The 19759-nt window shown below is 47.1% G+C and overlaps 1 protein-coding gene across 1 annotated transcript in view; it reads left to right on the top strand.

Moving 5' to 3' along the window:
* PAX6 (paired box 6) overlaps nt 1-9743 on the top strand; it is a gene marked incomplete at both ends in the record, with an annotated part of 11990 nt that extends 2247 nt beyond the window's left edge. Inside the window, 7 exon segments of the mRNA XM_082282816.1 lie at nt 364-529; nt 4924-5082; nt 5901-5983; nt 6253-6403; nt 6524-6639; nt 8654-8804; nt 9658-9743. Of these exon segments, the coding sequence (XP_082138942.1) occupies nt 364-529; nt 4924-5082; nt 5901-5983; nt 6253-6403; nt 6524-6639; nt 8654-8804; nt 9658-9743 (912 nt within the window).
* Between the last annotated feature and the right edge of the window lie 10016 nt (nt 9744-19759).

Raw genomic sequence — 19759 nt, 5'->3', positions numbered from 1 at the left:
AATAAAAAGCAATATGCGGGTCACCCCTGCGCCTGGCGCCTCAGGACTGCGAGCATCAGTCGAAGCCATCACTCTGGTTTTGCAGGGTTGGGTTTGGGGCTTTTTTTTCCCTTTGCTTTTTTTCCCCCCCTCCCCCGTGGTTTGTTTGTTTGTTTGCACCACCACCACCAGCAGTGAGCGAGTCGGGGCGGCTGGGACTCGGCGGTGCGGGGCGGCCGCAGCGCGCAGCCGGCGCTCAGGGAAGCCTTGACTTGCGCCCAGGTCGAGCCGCCCGCTGCGCAGAGGGACGCGGGGGTTGCGCGGGTGGCTGGCGGGGAGCGCGCTACCGCACTACCATTGCCTTTCCTGTCCTTTGCCTTCCAGGTGTCGTCGATAAACAGAGTCCTACGCAACCTGGCTAGCGAAAAGCAACAGATGGGTGCCGACGGGATGTACGACAAGCTAAGGATGCTGAACGGGCAGACGGGGACCTGGGGCACCCGACCCGGCTGGTATCCCGGCACCTCGGTACCTGGGCAGCCCACACAAGGTAAGGGACAACCCGGTCGCCGCTCCCCAGTCCGGGGCGGCCCGGATCGGCTCGGTTCGGCCTCGTCTGGCGGAGATGGCTCCGCGACGCGGGTCCATCTTGTCCCCTCCCGGGCAGCCGGGCTGAGAGTGGCGGGCGTTCGTCCCGCCGCCTCCCTGGGCGGCTGCGGGCAGGTGGGTGAGGGGCCGGCAGCGCGGTGAGCGTCCAGCCCCGGCCTCGGCCCGGCGGTGGGCAGCGGAACCCAGCAGCATAGGCTCGGCCAAAGCCGCGTCCGCCGAGCTGCGGTGCCGGCAGCCGGGCGGGATCCGGGGCTGAGCCTTAACCTCGCCCATCACCCGGTAATTAGGGCTCCCGCTCCCTGCCCGGGCCACCTTCCCGCGTCGGGGTCTCTCCCCAAAGCCGGGGCGATCGGTAACTATCTCCGTAGGGCTGATTGTAATTCCTCTTCAATGGACCCGAAACAACTTTGTAAATATAGAAAACTGTTTATCCTGAAGATTAATAGGTATTTGTTGTAGGAATGACAAGGGGATAATATGAAGGATAATGGGATGTTACGTTACATACTTAAGATGGTTAATGGCTTCTTTTTGAATACGGGCTCTGTTGAGGCTCGGCTCTCCCTGGCTCTGGTCATTCCTTTAGAAGAGGTGTCTACATACAACAACCTGCTTTTTGTTTTCACCCCGCAAGGAAAAAAAATCAGTAACAGTGTGCGGAATATCTGGTACAAAGGATGTTTCTGTCACACGCAAGAATTTGTTATGGGAACAATTCTGTCGCTATGTAATTGCTCATTAGAGATCGTTTTGTTTCTCATTAAGGCGACATGAATAAGCGTCTAGTTGAAGGAGACAGCTGTAGAAATGTTCCACAGGAGACCTCTGGACACGATATGGCACCGCTTGCCAATTAGACATGTCAGTTTTAAGAGAAGAAAACAGTCTATGAAGGACACTAGAAAGATAGAGCGGAGCCCTCGCTTCCCCCCACCCCCACTTTGGTGTTTTTTGTTGTTTGGTTGTGGGGTTTTCTTTTTACATTTTGCTTTGCCCGATGTCCACCCCAGGAACCGGGGCGGCTGCTGCCGCCATCCGGCCTCGCCTCGCCCCTACCTGCGGCTCCCTGGCCCGGCCCGGGGTCTCTCGGCGGGCCCCAGGCCCCGGCGCCCTTCCCTCGCTGCCCCGAGCCGAAGCGCGGGCGGTGCTGGCGGAGGGCAGCGCACCCAGCGCCCGTGCGGCTCCCAGCGGCCGGGCGCCCTCCGCTCCCGCCGGGGCGTGCTTTTGCGGTTTCTATGTTTTTCTCGGGAAAGGCATTAAATGGAGAAATTCAGGGCTCCCCGCCGCAGAGCGGTGTTCGGAGGCACAGCCCCTGCGCGGGTGCGGTGCGGGCACACCTGGGGCCGGCGGTCCTTGGCAGCACCCGAGCTGCGGCAGAGCCGCCTGTGCTGGAGGCAGGGGCTGGGGGGGCCGGTGGCTCTCTGGGGGCCAGTGGTGGCCCCTTCCCCTGGCGTGGGGATGAGCGCAGTTTCCGCAGGGGAACGCGGGCCCCGGGCAGGAGCGTGCGCGGCGGGAGGAAGGACCTCGGGAGCCCTCTCCTAAATCGCAATATCCGAAATGAAGCGGTGCGGGGCAGGGCTGGCTCGGGCCGGGGGCACGTGTGTGCGTGGGCAGCAGAGGCGAGGGGGAGGCAGGCAGGCACTTAAAACATCCGCATGGCAAAATTAAAATTAATAAAATGGATTTCCTCTGGAATATTCATGCTCCCTCTAATGTTTTTCCCTTGCAGGGGTATGTTACTGGATTTTAAGAGTCCATTACTCAAAAAGCATAAGGCGAGGTTAGGTCTCAGAGGGGTACAAATATGGTCTCAATCTGATAAACGCCATGCAGCAGTGAATAAAATAATGGATACATGAGGGCTGACAGAACAAAAAGAGACATCTCTATCCGGGAGAAATTCTCCAGTGATTTAGTGGTTTTAGGGATCACCGAGACACTGTTTCTTATCTTTTTTTCTCCCCTCCCTCTCTTATAAGACTAAAGCCTTCTATAGGATTTAGACACTTTCTCTTTCAACAGATGCTACAATGTTTTGATCCCGGCTCTATAGCTGAGAGGTGCTGCAATTGGTTTGCTATCTTTTTTTGCTTGTTTTCCGCCTCACTGATTAAGACACTAAGAAACTAAGGAATGATTTTATTTCCCAGCGTCTTTTTTTTTCTTTCTTTTTTTTTTTTTTTTTTTTTTTCCAGGAAACAAATCCTATACCCAGCGTCAGATGGTCTGGCTATAGGATAATAGGGACGGACATTCACTTGCTTTCTTACGGATTAGGTCTGGAAGGTGGAACAGCCCTATTGAGATCGCTCCTTTTAGGGGCTTTAAAAAAAAAAACAAAAAACAAAACCAAAACCCAAAGGGAAAAAAAAAAAAAAAAAAAAAAAAAGGCGTGTGTGTCTAAAAAGAAGATATCTTAATTGTCCAGGCTGGGGTTGGAAATGACCATAAGCGAGTTTGGGGGAAACTTTCAGCTGGCTGAAAGATTTTGGGGAGATGGGGAGCACTCCGAGACGGGGTGGCAAAAAAGTATGGCCTCAGAAGTTTGGAGCTAAAGGGTGGGGGTCAAGGGGGGCTCTCGGTTCGGGAGCGGTCCCGCGGCTCCCTCCGCTCCCCGGCAGGTTCGGGGCGCGCTGCGGAGCCCTCCCGGCGCGGGGGCCGCGGCCATCCCCGGCGGCTCCCCCCGGCCCCCCCGGCACCCGGGCGCTGCGGGCCCGGCCCGAGCGGACAGTGATGGATGAGGGCGGTGGCGGAGGTGAGCGCGGCCCCGCCGCGGGCGGGCGCGGCCCCCGGCGCTGCCACCCGCGCTTGGCAGGGCGCTGCCCCGCCGCGGCGGCCGTCCCCGGGCCCGGGGCTTTGTGTGCCCTGAAAGGCGGCTCCCCCCGCCCCCCCGCTATTCACCCGCCGCCGGCCGCCTCAATGGGGCTGCGGCCGCCCATATGGTCACCACGGCCGCTGAATCCCTGTGTTTAAATGGAGGAGAAAGTTCGGGTTTTAAAACATTTCAAAGTGGTTGAAAGGGTCCCACCAGATCTGTCACAATTCCCCCCGAGCTTTGAAGACCAGGGCCATTGTTCGCCGATTATAAATGATATTACTTTAAAGTTGATTTCCCACAATATTTAAAGGATGTCGCGGGAGTGTCGCTATTTATTTTTGGCGTAACTTTTCAAGGGAATTAGCATAAGTAGCCCATGCGTCCCTCACCCCGGCTCCCTCTTTATGCGACATCAAAACGCCTCGAAAAATATGCTTTGAAAGGAGAGGGAGAGCTCATTTAGGACAACGACTTCTCTGCTTCGCCAGCAGTCTCCGTCCCTCTGGCCCCGGCAGCCGGGGGTGCCCGCGGAGCCCCCCAACACCAGCCGGCCCCGGGCCGCAGCCGCCTCTGCCCGAGCACCGAGCACAATGAAACTTTCCCCTGTTTAATGACAGAAATTACATTAAAAGTGGTGGAAATGCCCTAATTAAAAATGGACCACTTAAATGATATGCCAAACGTTCAGCTGCAGAACAGCGTATTTAGCTAGTTAGTGAACTCGCTACTATTTCTTTTAAAATTACATGTTAAAATTTTAAAAGAAATCTTACTTTTCTCTGGTGCAACACATTACAAAGAATGGACAGTCCTTTTATCTAAATATAAAATTCCATTTTCAGCAATTATAGCCTGTTCTTGGTGATGATATAATTACAGCTGTGCTCAGTAATAGGTGTCAAGGCAATGCACACTCATACAATAGTTGAATAAAACTGCAGAACAATGCAGGCACTTCTAAATTCACAACCTTTAAAATGAAATTGACTGTGCAGAATTCAAATAAAAACTGGATAAATATTTTTTTAAAAAGATTACAAGCTTGGTTTGGTTTCTTAATAGCATTTTCTGCAAACCTATCAACATCTAATTGATTAGATAGGAATTACTGATTATAGATAATCTGAAATACTGAACATCACTATTTTAAATATAGCAATAGGTAAATAAATGCAGCAGACAGAGGAGACTGCCATGGCACTCCAGCAGGGATTCATGGAAAGAATCACTTTCAGGGGAAAGTATTTTTATGCAGGTTTTATTCCAGAGGGAAAACAAAATGAAATTAAGACCAGGTGATCATAATTCCTCATCTCCGATGCTTACGATAAGGCTGGAAACTGAAATGTTTCTGTGTTACCCATGTCATCAGTGCTGTGTTGCTTTGATACCTGAGACATTTTTAAGGGAGGGTGTCAGCAAACATGGCTGAACTTGTTTCCAATTGCGTTATTTCTCTGGTAGGGATCTTAAAACAAAGGTACCTGCATTTCACTTTCTGACTCTTGGCTCCACAGATGGCTGTCCGCAACAGGAGGGAGGAGGGGAAAACACTAACTCCATCAGCTCTAATGGAGAAGATTCAGATGAGGCCCAAATGAGACTCCAGCTGAAAAGAAAGCTGCAGAGAAATAGGACATCCTTTACCCAAGAGCAAATCGAAGCCCTTGAGAAAGGTGAGTGACATTTTCCTATGGCTGAAGCAGGAGAGAAAAGCAAAATGTGCCCCGACTACATTAACAGCTGAATGTAAGCACAGCATTCCTGTGCCATATATATATGTATATATTTAAACTCTGTGGCTCCCTCCATGCTCTTTTATTCACGGAGCTCCAAATATTCATTAGTGGCCGTGGTATGCCCTGAAAAGCTGTTAAAATGGTTTTCAAAGGCAAAGTATTCAGGGCACAGATCATACCGGAACACCGATGCGGCACCCCGGGCTGCGCCCTGGGGGATAACTCTCCTCCTGTCCGCTGGGCTGCATCCCTGGCCAGGCTGCACTGCCGGGGAGGTGAGGGCAGGCAGGGGGCTGGCAGAGTCCTCCATGCCTGTCCCTCCACACGCTCCTCATCCCCAGTGCTGCCGCTGCCCGGGGCTGGGAGCAGGTGCCCTTTTCCCTGACTGGCCTGGGCTCACCTCGCCTCTGACCTGCTGCGGAGCTCTGTTCTCGTTTTGCGCTGTTATTTAGCGATGTGCCATTTCGCTTCGTGGTGACAGGGTCAGAGCTGCCTTGGGGACCCCCTCAGTGGAGGCAGAAGCCCTCACTGCTTCTTGAAAGATGCAGATTGCACCCAAGCCTGCCCATCCCCATAGCAATACTCCCCAGCAGGCAAGGCGTCCTCCATCCTAACACACAGACAGAAAGCTCAGCTTTGCCTTTGCAGTGACGCTTCTTAAGAGCATTTAGAGCACAGGCAGTGCAAGAACAACTCTGATTTTACAGTAAGCTGCATTAACTCCACAACTAATGCAAAACTATTTCCTTCTACAGAATTTGAGAGGACCCACTATCCCGATGTGTTTGCAAGAGAAAGACTAGCTGCTAAAATAGACCTGCCTGAAGCAAGGATACAGGTAGTGATTTGCTCTGCAATTATAACTATTATTGTTTTTACTATTACTATTCTGATTTTGTTACTCCTGGCTTATCAAAGCACAGGGCAACCCATATTTATAATCAAGTATTTGCCCATATCCCTCTTTCAGGAAAATAGCAGCAGCTGGCTTTGCTTTCACCCGCTGCTTTGCTCCACTGCAAGCCATGGCCTTGAGCTACGTGGGGGAGGCCCTGTGCCTCTAGTCCTTGTAAGGTCACTCACGTCTCTCAAATGTTGTATTTCCAGGTGTGGTTTTCCAACAGAAGGGCCAAATGGAGAAGGGAAGAGAAGCTGAGGAACCAGCGAAGACAAGCCAGCAACACTCCCAGCCACATTCCCATCAGTAGTAGTTTCAGCACAAGCGTTTACCAGCCGATCCCACAACCAACCACCCCCGGTAATGCCATCAACCCGCTCACGTCCATCCATCCTCTGGGGAAAATGAGACTCAGACCGTATTGCCAGTTGTGACTGTGGTTAAACTAATGTGTCCATCTATCTGTCTATTCTATTATAGTTTCCTCTTTCACATCAGGTTCCATGTTGGGCAGGACGGACACGGCGCTCACGAACACGTACAGCGCGCTGCCGCCCATGCCCAGCTTCACCATGGCCAACAACCTGCCTATGCAAGTAAGTCCAGTGCCACACCATGGCACGACATTCCCTCGGGACTCGGTGGCCCCTGGGGTGTGCGGGAGTGTGGGTGGGGGCCCTTCCTCTGCGTGATGAGGGATCGTGGACCCAAACCATGCTGCAGGGAAACAGGCACCCAAAGGCTTCCTTGGTATCTGGAAAGTTGACCTATTTGGGAGAATCAGAAGGGAAAGGGCACTGAAAGATGTGGTGCTCAACAAGCATTTTTCCCAGATTTTAAAAGAGAAAAGTCTTCAAATTTGCAAGGCAAAAAATCTGGGATAAAAAATGCTATTTGGAAAAAAATGTGGTTAACCTCTGGAACTCACTGATGCCATATTGTGGAAATTGCTGCCTGAATAAGCTGCTGGAGGGATCCGACCTTCTGGGTGTAGGTAATGTGGCAGCAGCACATTAGGAACACCTGAGAGAGGGAAGGATGTGATTAGCATCAGTGGTTATGCCAGCTAAGCCAGAATTGCAAGAGCTGTCAATCCTCATGCCTGAAAGCATTAGCTGATCACCAGCTGGGTTAGGAAGAAATCTATTCCTTTGGGGTCTGTTTCTATAGACCTTTCAGATGCAAAATTCCTCCTTTTTTAATGGTGGGGTTGGCCTAGGAAGGTGCTGGCCAATTACGGGAGTTTTACAGCTTTGTCTGAGGCGCACAGCATTGACCACTGCTAGAGACAGGCGAGCAGATTAGAGAGCCTGACTCCTTCGCTGCGGCAATTACGATGTTACTAATTGCTGAACCAAAATTAACCAAATAAAGTTAGAGTCTTGCAAGTCTATGGAAAGAAATGATGTTGGCTAGGTTGCTGTTTCGTGACGTTGGAGGCTGGCGGCGCCGTTCCCGGCAGTGGGCTGGCAGCAGATGACAAAAGATCAAAAGGCTGATACAGGAGGGGACCCTTGGGAAAGCAGGAAGGCCCTGATTCACCACTGGGCACCTGGGCAGGGACACAGCACGTGTGAGCTGCTCTGGAAAACGCTGCCTACGTGATCACTGTGGCAGGGCAGCCACACAGTGTCGGAGAGGGAGACTGGGCGGCCGAGCCATTGGCATCTCCCTGCAGGCGCACGGAGCGTTGCTGGTCCTCCCAAAGCCCAGCACGCGTGCTCAGGAACTGAGGCTGTCGGTATTGCTGGAGATGGTGTGTGCCAGGGATGTGCAGACAGGAAATATGTGCAGACGTGTCGGGTCTCGTGCGCTCAGAGAGGGAATTACTCATCCTGCTTCCTGCCCCCTCACTGCCTTCTGGGGTCAAGGCTGCCCTGGTCCCCAGTCACCCAGCAGCCTGAAGCAGGCAATGCCCCTACTTGGTCCCTCCCTGGTGCTGTGGCATCCCTCAGCCCCTGCCCCCAGCTCCTGCCCCTTCTGGCAAATCAGGTTTCAGGGGTTGGATTTGAGGTAAATGGAGATGTCTATTCTGAGGTGTTGCTGGCATGGGTTTGGGGCAACTGCGGCTCTGATGGGGATCAGTGCGCATGTATGTATGGGTTTGGGGATTCCTCTTCAGAGCCTTGGTCCTCCCAACCCACGCATGCTCTGTGTGTATGTGCCCCAGGCTTGCAGGTGCAGGACCAGCCTGTGTTCCTCAGTGGAGTAATTTTAGTTACAGCACCAAGTGTGAGGTAAGATGCTGACCCTGTCTCTGGCTGCAAATGGTACGAGACATCTTCCTTTTACATGGGTATAAACGAGGGCAGCACTCAGGCTTAGGGATGTAACAACTCCGTCAGCATCTAGATGTAGGGATCTGCTTGCCAAGGATGTCTGGAAAAGCACCAGCGACCGTCCATGTTGGTTTTTAGACCAAAAGCCTCCGTGAAGGGGCTGCTTGGTTGGGCTCCTATTAGGTCTTTACATTGGGGTCCCTGAATTTGAAACTTGAAGCTCATTTTTGCTGCTGCACGCTGCTTCTGAGGGCTGGCACGTCCATGCCAAAGAAAGTGATGTTGTCTTTACTTCCAGTGACACTTAATACTTTGTCCTTTGCTCCCACAGCCCCCGGTACCCAGCCAGACCTCCTCCTACTCTTGCATGCTGCCCACCAGTCCATCGGTGAATGGACGGAGCTATGATACATACACCCCTCCTCACATGCAGACACACATGAACAGCCAGCCCATGGGCACCTCTGGCACCACTTCCACAGGTGAGTGACTCTGTGCTCCCCCAGCCTTCCTGCTGGAGTGGTTTCCTCGCTCCAGCCACCAGGCTTTTCACATGTATTTGCTGTGAGAAGTCTCTCCCCATCACTGGGGGAGGTCTCTCTGTTGCTGCCATACCAGGCAGAAGATGACAATATATAACCTTGCAAACTAGAGCAAGAATTCTGATTTTTAAGCTGCTTCTGGAGGGCTAGATGGAAAGAAAGATGATTAACAGAGGTGGTATTGAAATAGCAGGACAGGGGCAAGCTCTTTAAGGAGCCCCCATCCCTCAAAATCTTCCCTGTATAATTAAGTTCTGAATCAGCATTTATTTCAGCATTAAATTTCAGCAGAGATATCCACACTGGTGAGGTTAAGTGTATGTGAAAGTGTTTGCAGGACTGGGCACATTTTTACTGTGTCTGTGTCAGACGTCATTTATTGCTAAAGACTTGAAGTCATCAAAGAGGCAGGGAACCTGTAGAAATATTAGCCCATGCATAAAAAAGGCAAATCAGGGTAGAAAGGGCAAGTGTCAGCATAAATGGGAACAAAACAGACACTCTTCAAAAGAATAGAACTGTTCAGTGTATTTTGGGCTGAATTCTCAACTGATACAAACGAGCCGAGGCTCTGGCGTTTATCTCAACGCATGACAGTTTATTTATAACAACAATCAGTGAGATGTGCATAGTTTTAAAAATATATACACTCCCCAACCCCCAATTCCACAGGCCCATAGATGGTGGGATTTAATGTTTACTGGAATACAAGCTCAAATCTGTGAAACTGTAAAGCAAAAATTGTGCTATGTACAGAAAAACTAAAATATCCATTTTCCCTCTCAATTTTCAGGTCTCATTTCCCCTGGAGTGTCAGTTCCAGTTCAAGTTCCTGGCAGTGAACCTGATATGTCTCAATACTGGCCAAGATTACAGTAAAACATGTGTTAATTCCGTAAATGACTATATGGACAACAGTTGGATGTTCAGCAGTATTTTATAAAGGAAGAATGGCTCTCAGAGTACTTCTGTACTGCAACTGTGCCCTATGCTGTAACACATGGAAAAGACTTTCACATGGACCTTTGTACACTGAAGGCATTATATCAGTTGGAACAAATCTTCATTTTGGTATCCAAACTTTTATTCATTTTGGTGTATTATTTGTAAATGGGCATTTGTATGTTATAATGAAAAAAAAAAAAGAACAATGTAGACTGGATGGATGTTTGATCTGTGTTGGTCATGAAGTTGTTTAAAAAAAAAAGAAAAGAAAAAAAAAAAAGAAGCCATGATCAACAAGCTTTGCCACGAATTTAAGAGTTTTATCAAGATATATCGAATACTTCTACCAATCTGTTCATAGATTATGGATTGATGTTCCAAGTTTGTATCATTCCATTGCATATAATTAAACCTGGAACAATACGCACTAGATTTATGTAAGAAAAATATCTGTTGGTATTTCCAAAGGTTGTTAACGGCTGAAGCTATGTGCAAACAGGGGTTAAGAGAGAGCTTCGATGAAGAAAAGAGTTTGATAGATAAAAGGTAGATTGTGTCTTCGATATAATCCAATTTGTTTTATGTCGAAATGTAAGTATTTGTCTTCCCTAGAAATCTCCCAGAATGATTTCTATAATAAAGTTAATTTCATTTATATTTGACAAGAATATTCTATAGATGTTTTATACACATTTTCATGCATCATACGTTTCTTTTTGGTCGGCAAGAGTTAATTGTTCTTAGATATAGTTGTACTACTGTTCACAGTCCAATCATCTTTGTGCATCTAGAATTCATTCCTAATCAATTAAAAGTGCTTGCAAGAGTTTTAAACTTAAGTGTTTTGAAGTTGTTCACAACTACATATCAAGATTAACCATTGTTGATTGTAAAAACCATGCCAAAGCCTTTGTATTTCCTTTATTATACTATTTTCTTTTTAACCTTATAGTGTGGTGTTGCAAATTTTGTTACTGTGTTAGGTTAATCTCATTAAGTTTTATTTTGATTTTATTTTCAGTTTTCAGTAAGGAGGGGTTCTTAAGAAACGTTTTTATAGACTTTCAGCCCTTCCACCAGCCCGTAATTTGGGCTAACAAAAAGAAGATAGGTTCACGTATCTAATTGCAGCTGAGAGCAGGAGGAGGTTGTTTATTTAGCTCGGGTTTCTGGGGATACTCTAAATGAACTCCAGAATCCGGCAGAATTTCCAGAGGGGAGTTTGCACCGTGCCAGTCAGTGGTGGAGGCGCTGTGCACGCCTGTGTCTGTCTGTTGTCATTGTACCTAAAGTACGGATGGACACACATACACGCAGATATACATCCCTGACTTCGAAAAATTGTTTTTGTTAGGATGCTTAAAAGGGAAAAAACAACCCAGCTGTGTTTTAACAGGCTCTTTGGGAGACTGAATGCCATCCCTTTATATTGCCACACAGCACAATCTTAGTGTAATTTTCCATTGAACTTGTAACCTGGTTAATACCTCAATGCGCTTTGTGTGAGGGTTGTTAGTGTGGGCGTGGGTGGAGAGCTGCATGTCAAGGAATAATGAGAGAAGACAAATCAACAGGCAACAACAATGCGAGCTGGGACTGGCTAGTGAAAGCTAAAGGCCTTTAGTCACTGGCAGGGAAATCTAAACATTCCCATATCTATGAAGCTGGCTCATTGTGCTGCAGTTGTTACTCTCGATGCTGTGCTGAAAAAGGGATCTCATGATTAAAAAGCCAATGTGCAGGGAGTTTTGAGTCAAAGCACAGGCATCACAAGCAGCCTTTGTAAAGCAAAGATACCATCTAGGCTGATTATGTTTTCCTTTTGACATATTTGTCACTGCAGATAGCACTTCGCTGGAGACTTGGGGTAGCAGGGCTGTGCTGCTGAGGTAGTTGCAATGCTGCAGATGAGATTAAATGCATGTAAACTCTGAATCCTCTAGAGAAAAAGAGCAGCTTTGCTCAAAGCATGAGATGATAGTTATTAAAATGAAGAGCCTAAAGCAAACAAAAATGAGCTCAGGTTTCTTTTTAATTAGTACTGGTCAGTTTTAAGTATATTTGTTATCCCAGCATAATGTAATTTTAATTACCTGGAAGTCATCCATTCACAAATATCAAAGAAACATCAGTTTTTAATTTTTTTAGTATATGTTTTTATTAGACCTGCACATTATGTATTTATAAGAAAGGGATAGATTGCATTAAACACCACAACAGGCAGGTCCCTTCTCACATAGCTAAATTGATTCCGGGAACAATTAATTACAGGTACGAACCCAGCACTTCTATAGCTAATTACCGTGTTTATACCCACTAATGTAGTTTGTTACCGAAATGCCAACTTCTGCTCAACCAGGAACGGAAAAGAGCTTCCCATCCCCTCCTCCCCCGACAACTTTCGTGCGCTGGTTGCTGTTTCTGCAGGTGCCGATGTGCGGGCAGAGGCAGCTCCCCATAGCTCTTCCCTGCCCTTCCTGGCTTTTCCCGGCCTTGCAGCTCCACCGCCCGTGGTCCAGCCGCCGGTGGCCTCCATCGTGCTGTCGCCAGCCCTTCCGAAGCCTTTCTCTGGCAGGCTGTGCCGAGGGCTGCGCCCCCGCGCCTTCGCAGCCATGCGACAAAGCCGTGTGTGCGCGGATGGACCTTGAGATCATTTCAGTGACAGGCTGGCTGGCCGTGGCGGAGAGGAGACATTTCTGGCTCACTGGCTCCTTATCGTGCCCTATGGAAGGAGGTCGGCGGGGAAAAGTCTCTGGCTGGCTGCACATCGTGAAGAAGCCGGGGCACTCGGTGCCCCGAGCGCTGCTGCCCGCAGAGCCGCTGCCGTGCGCGCCGGGGGCTCTGCGGGTCACGGGCAGCCCAGCCAAGGGGCATCTCCCCGGGTGGGCTGGGGCCGAGCGAGCGGGGGTCCCACGCCCCAGCCCCGGTGCCGGATCCCGGCTCCTACCTGGGGGCCAGGCGAGGCCCCGGAGCAGCCGCAGCGCCCAAGCAGCCTGGGAGCACCGCTGCGAGCGGGCAAGGGGTGGTGCGTGGCTGCATGGGGACGTGCTGCCTCACCAGGCACCGCAACCAGCAGCAGGATTGGGGAATGAAAATCTTCAGCGTGCTCCGAACAGCCTCTAATACCCATTTTCACCCCCTTTTTTCTCCCAGAGCTGTATTTACTAGTGAAGGCTGAAATCTGCTGTGGCGTATTTGCTCAGTGTAACACAGCAATTTCCAAGGGTCTCCTCTTTTTACCACTGAAATTAGTGGGAGTTTTGCTATTGATTTCAATAGGAATGAGACATTTCGGTGCATTTGGTTAAAATGTATTTCATAATAACACCTTATACTTTATTTATAAGCCCCTCCTAAGGCATTTCACAAATTATAGTCACACAAGAATTGATGTGTGAGTGCTGTCTTAATAACACTGTATTTTGTGTTTCAAATATTGTGTTCTAGATACAATATTTACATTTACAAGTGAAAAGGCTGCTAACCTAACAGTTATTGTTCAGAGCAGACAGATGATGAGCCATATATGCTGATGGCGAAGCAGACATGCATGGGTGCCACACGTGTTGGAGCTGCCTCGCACTGAGCACACACCGGCTTTAATTGTTTTTAAAAGGTAAGCACGAGCCAGCATGTGCCCTGCTGCAGGAGGCAGGGAGAGCTGCTTTCTCACCCAGGCTGGAGCACTGGAAGGGGATTTCCCCTCTTTTTAGCTAGGCTTTTTATTTATAAAGTGAGGAAAATGCCCCCATGGGCTGGTTCACTTTAGGCAGCCTAACATGGGATTTATCTGTGGGGGCAAGATTACAGTAGCAGACAATGACCTGGGACTGATAACACATTGCCTCCCCCAGGCTTTCCAGCCATTGGAAGCCCTATTTCATTCACTTTCAACGGCTAAAGGTGTCTGGCTTTTTTTTTTTTTTTTTTTTTAATTGATTTTTCTGGTATTACTGACTAAAATACATTTTCTCCCTTTCTCTGAGTAATATGTGCAGTGTAGAGTTATGCTAAGGTTTAAATTTGTTCTACTTTTCCATGGTAAAAACAGCACTGCAAAAACTGAAAATGTATGGTTTTATGGTTTTTTTCCCAGTTATTTCCCTTTGCTCTTGTCCTCAGTTTAAGCAGTTGAGCATTGTGCCACATGCAGCTGATAAACCTCCTCTGCTCTGGGAATGGTGTAGGATCTTCTTTTAAAATAGCTCTTCTTTGACAAGATGCTTTCTTAATGAGCTCCTACTGCCCTGTTTCTAATCAGAAGTGTGATTGGCACCTACAGACACCCGAAACAACCCTCCTCCCCAATTAGAAACGGGTGTGTGAATTATGGGTGCGAGAGTGGAGTCTGGGATGGCTGTTTGGCCTCGTTCAGAGAGGGAGTATTTCCATGTCTTGCCACGGACAAGGACTCTCACACGGGAGTGTTTCTCTGGCTGAAGAGTGCAGGAACCCCTAAAGCCCTGCACTGCCCAGGGTGGTGGAGCCAGAAAACATGTTCCTCCTCTTTGGGTGGAAAATAAGGCATGGAGTATAGCTCCTTTTTGATTAATGCTGGAGAATGGTGTTAGGGTAGTCTCCCACATACGTTACTGTTTAGAAACTCTCACATACTGTTTAGTCTCTCACATACGTTACTTTGAGAAACTAGCAGAGGTGGGAGGAACCTGCATGAGATGCACAGTAGTAAAGATATTACAGTTTGGATAGGAGCCAGGTTGGCAAGTTCTTGCTTTAGAACATATCTTAAATTAATTCCTCCCCCAGCATTCTCTTAGCTGTGAAGAAAGAAAGAAAACCCCAGTGTATCAGCAGACAGTTAGGGTAGCTTACCCCGGATAGCTCACTATCCGAAGATAGTTTGCCAAAGCGATCATGTGGAAGATGAAGGTGTTTTCATAGGGTCTGCAGAAATGAAACCTCAAAGCAATGAAAGCATTTGATCAGTCTGTTAATACGTACTGCTGATGTGCTGTAGATTTCCATGAAACCTCCAGCTGCCAGAACCCCTGTTGTTTCTTTGGAAGGTGGCCCTTTGGAGAAAAGTCTCCAAGAAACCTGCTTTCCCCCAAGTTTTGCTATGAATCTCTGATGACTACGTTTTAGCACACTGAGAATTTCAGGGCCTTCTCTACTCCTCCCTTTCCCCTTCCTGGTTATATCCCCGGTGAGAGGATCATGATTTTGAAAACGCGTGTCTGATGCTGGTGGGCTGTGTGCTGGAGCTGCTTTGCCCCCACAAAGAACCACGATACTGATTTTGCTGGGCTGGTAGAGGTCCCTGGTGCTGGAGCCTCACCTCCTACATTGAATTGCAGGTATGTCAGATGGTGAGCAGAGGTTTTGTGAGTGACCCAGGAGGATCCTTGTTACCTTCAGGTCCTGACAGGAGCTATAAGTTGCATGGAATCCTCCAGTAGAGGTTGCAATTGCCTCCGGGCACCTGACAGACCTCACGTACACTCTGGCAGGTAAAATTGGTGAGGGCTGCAAATTGCAGCTCTTCCTCTCCTGGGACATACAAGCTTTTCCAGCTGCACCAGAGAAGTTTGCAGATTCACAGATAACCTCCTTCAGGTCAGGCCTACACCAATGGATTTTGAGAAGTTTATGAACAGTTATTCCACAGAAATTACTTACAGATCAACAGAAGGACTCTGATTTACATGGAAATGCATACAGCAGATAAACATGTTCATCTTGTTACAATAAATATGTTGATTTATAATGAGAGAAGAAAATATATACTTCTCTCTGTAACTGTTTATGTTTTACCCTTTAGACTTTACTTGGCAAAGTTGGATTCATACTCTGTATGCTGCAGCTTTGTGTTTCAAATACTGCAGGGGAGGGTTTATTTATTTTTAAAACTCCCCCTGTCAGACTGGATTAAGTAAAAATCCCATCATTTAAATTTTATAAATTTTTTTTGCTTTTAAATAAGCAAGTTGTCCACTTTGATTTCTCTGAATTTAAGTCAACACTGTTACTTTGCAAAGTACATATTCAAACCCTTAGATTCTTACTTAAACTAAGTTTTTGTTGGTTCTGATGATTTTTTGAGTTATGATTCAATTGCTCTGTGTGAACTGCTGTTGGTTTACACCTGTTTGGGCTAGGATATATTTAAAATTTCATGAGACATACACAGTCAAGGACTGCAAAATAATCCCCCTGAAGTAATTGTGGTTCCCTCCACTCTGCCTGTGCTTCCATCCTCTTTCCCTCTGTCTTGTTGGGACAAGTTGTATTTGCTTGTCTGAAGCCAGAGCATCGATAACAATGTTTGAAGCTCCTCAACCACGAACCTTGGTGAGTTGGGATGAACCCCCTGGTTTTGAGATGACTCCTGGGAAGACTCCCACACAATCTCCCACACAGATGGACTTACTACTCCACCATCTCCACGAGTGTGCTGTCAAAATCCTTCTCACTCAAGTAATTTTCCAAAATTGCTGAACTGTCGTGGACATAGGCAGAGAAGCACCATAAATGGAAATTTCATCATGCTGAAGAAGTCTTCCAAATGCTTTCCTCTCTCTGTCACTCCCCATCTGGTCTTGGCTGAGTTGTTTTATTCATTAGTGCTGTGTCCAGATTTGGGGTCCTCAGGACAAAGAGAGATGAGGAGCTCCTGGAGCGGGTCCAGTGGAGGGTAACAGAGATGATAAAGGGACTGGAGCATCTCTTATGAGGACTGAGGGAGCTGGGCCTGTTCAGCCTCCAGGAGAGATGGCTGGGAGGGAACCCTGTCAATGTCTGTCAGTGTCTGCAGGGAGGGGTCAGAGGATGGAGCAGGCTCTTTTCCATGGTGCCAAGCAATAGCACACGAGGCAACGGGCAGAAATTGATGCACAGGAAACTCCACCTGGACATGAGGAAGAACCTCCTTCCTGCATGGGTGATGAAGCACTGGAACAGGCTGCCCAGAGAGGCTGTGGAGTTGCCCTCACTGGAGACATTCCAGAACCATCCGGACACAATCCAGCGCCGTGTGCTCTGGGATGGCCTTGCTTGAGCAGGGATGCTGGACCAGATGACTCCTTGTGGTCCCTTCCAGCCTGACCCATCCTGTGGTTCTGTAATCAGTTCACCTTTTCCAAGTGCAAGGCCATGCTGGTGGCAGGACTTTCACAGATGGATAGCAGAGATACCTTTGTGTCTGACCAGTTCATCTGCTGGATCCACAGAGATGTTGAATGTGCCCAGAAGGGAAATGGATGCACTAAAACTTCACTGGCCAGCAATGAACTGCTGCAGCTGCAGTTTCCAGCTGTGATTGTGAGCTGGAGGCAGTGGAGCTACAACTGGTGTCAAGTCCGGCTAGAACGATCCCTGTCCTACTGATTTAAAACAGGTCAGGAAGCCAAACTTGTTTCGTAGCCATGCAAGTTCCAGGCCCTGCACAAACAGTCCTGGCCTATGAGCAGAAGCTCTGACATACTTTGCATTAAATAAATGCATTCTAAGAACTGCTGAAAAGTTTCACTCAAGCAATATATTTTAAACAAGTTTACAGCTCTTTCTCCACACAATAAACTATCTCAAAATATAGGCACTGAAAACTGCTTGATTTCATATCTAAATCCAATCCATTCATCCTTTCTGTTCTTCTCTAAGTCCAGCCTGGTGGAATTTCAGCAAGAGCTTTCTTTAGTTCATCTGCTTCAACTTGCCTTCAAAAGAAGTATCTGAAAGTGCACCAAAATTCACCCATTTCAAGACTTTTAAGAGAATTCCTCTGACACTGAAAGTGCTGAGAACATTCTGAGGGCATGAACATTCAGACTCAAACTCTGCCAGCATAAAGACTTTTCTTAAAAAAAATTCTTGCTATATTATGGATTTTACATTCATCTTCAGTGCCAGAAGACATTAAAATACATTTTTTTAATATACAGAGGAATATGTGGTTAAAAATTCTCTAGATCTGCTAAATTGTAAAAGATCCTCTGGGCCTTACCACAGCAGGTTTCTCCTGGGCTAAACTATCACTGACTTCTCTGGAAGACTTTTCAGATTAAGTTTTTCAGGTCCAGAAAATCCTCATGCAATAAAATGTTGAAAACATAAAAGATGTCTTCGTTTTGATATGAACAGGAGGTCTGTAAATTAGCTTGATGTGCCTGGTAACTTTCAAAATTGTTTAAAGGCAGAGTCTAAATAAGCAGCCAAGTTTTCAGCAGATGCTCCAGGATGCTTGATGCCCAACAATCCTGGAAGATCTGTGTACTCAGATGCTGAAATACAGGGGTCTTTTTCTTATTTTCTTGGGAAAAGAAAAAGAGCCTAACATTTATTTATAATAACTAGAACCTGAAAAAAAAAGGCTAGTGGAATTTTTGTTTCCTTCCCTCCTTCTCCCCCCCTGCCATTTGAGATGTCTTTTTTCCCTAAGATGAAGAGGATTCACTTTAATTCTTTTTTTCTACACAGGTACATTTATTATTGAACAAGCACCACCATGTGCTTAGTGTGATTAAAAAAAAGAAATAAAGGCAGGTCTTGCACTCACGTAGCTCACAAGAGAAAATAAAAAATAAAGAGGTGGCATGGGAGATAGGACTTGCTTCCACCATCTCTTAAAGGCATAAAAGCATCTTCTTTCCTATTTCTGTTGTGCTCTGTAGTTATGATGTTTCTCCAGTGCAGGCAAAAGAAGAACACTTTAACTAAATTTCTAATACATGATCCTGGAGAAATACTTGTTTAATACATGTGAGTGTGTGTGTTTGAGTTCAGTACTTGTAGTACACCCACATTTTTAATTGGATGTGTTACAACCTTGTGGTTTCAGGAAAAACTTGATTAGCAGTTCACCTTCCAATACTGGCTGGGTAGATTTTTTTAAGTTAGGCTTTTGCACTTTCCCAAAAGCTGTGTTTGGAACAGTATCACTGCTTAATATTAAATTTAAATATTAAACCAGTTGTGTACTACCACAAGCATCAAATCTGGAGTAGCTGAATGCCAATTTTCAGATGCTTGTAGCTACTGTTACAGAAAATTGAATTCAGTTGTACCCTGGAAATTGCTTTTGAAATGTCTTTACAAAAAGAGAGAAAGACTTATCTATGAAAATATTCTTCTCATGTTCCAAATACTTATATTTTGAAAACCTCAACACAACAGAAATTATATAAAGAATTCTTATTTGACATATTAAAGGCACAACGTTTTAAATTTCATTACTGCTTTCTTGACTGTGTGTCACAATTCTGTAAAGATCAGGTTCTTGTGCTGAATTGGGAACGTCTTCACTGGGATGAATTTATTGTTTCCCTGCTGAGTTTGGTGGTTTCAGTTTGTAGCCAGCTAAAAAGTAGGAAGTTCTGCTTAAAAAAAATGCAGTAAACAAAACCCTCTCATTCTGCAATCTCTGCAGAGAGGAGCCCTCTGAGCACAAGTGAGGATGGCACAGACTTTCCATCCAAGCCAGTAAGGGGCCTCTGGAGATGCCAAAAGGAGCTGGTAGCACATTGCCACAGCCTGTCAGAAGAGGCTGTGCCCATTCTTCAATTACCTGAGCTGCTCCCCTTAGTTAAATATTTGTCTTCAAGTCAAGGGAAGACAGAACTGAAGAAGGATGTTTTGGACACCGGAGCTTGACAGGCACAGAGTGGTTATGGGTAACAGGCACAGAAAATCACCAGGTAAACATTTCTCTGGCTTCCCAAGTCAAAACTGCTGGTGGTGCCACAAATGAAATCGATACTTTATCCACACTGTATCTACCCCATATCTACACTCTATCTACCCTCTCTCTACATGCTATCAGGTAGCAATACAAAGCTCTGTCTCACCTATCAGCTTGCTGGATTAGTCAAGTCACTGTCACATGTTGTAACTGATAGGAGATTTTGGAAGAAAAGACAAATTTTGCTCCATGTCTTTGCCTTAGGTAAACACCACCGTGCATCTGCATTCCCTAACACTTACTTTACAAAGCA

Source organism: Coloeus monedula, assembly GCF_965178545.1.
Source record: "Coloeus monedula genome assembly, chromosome: 6".
Lineage (NCBI taxonomy): Eukaryota > Metazoa > Chordata > Aves > Passeriformes > Corvidae > Coloeus > Coloeus monedula.
Note: the sequence above shows the minus strand (reverse complement) of the source record. Positions and strands in the feature narration are given on the sequence as shown.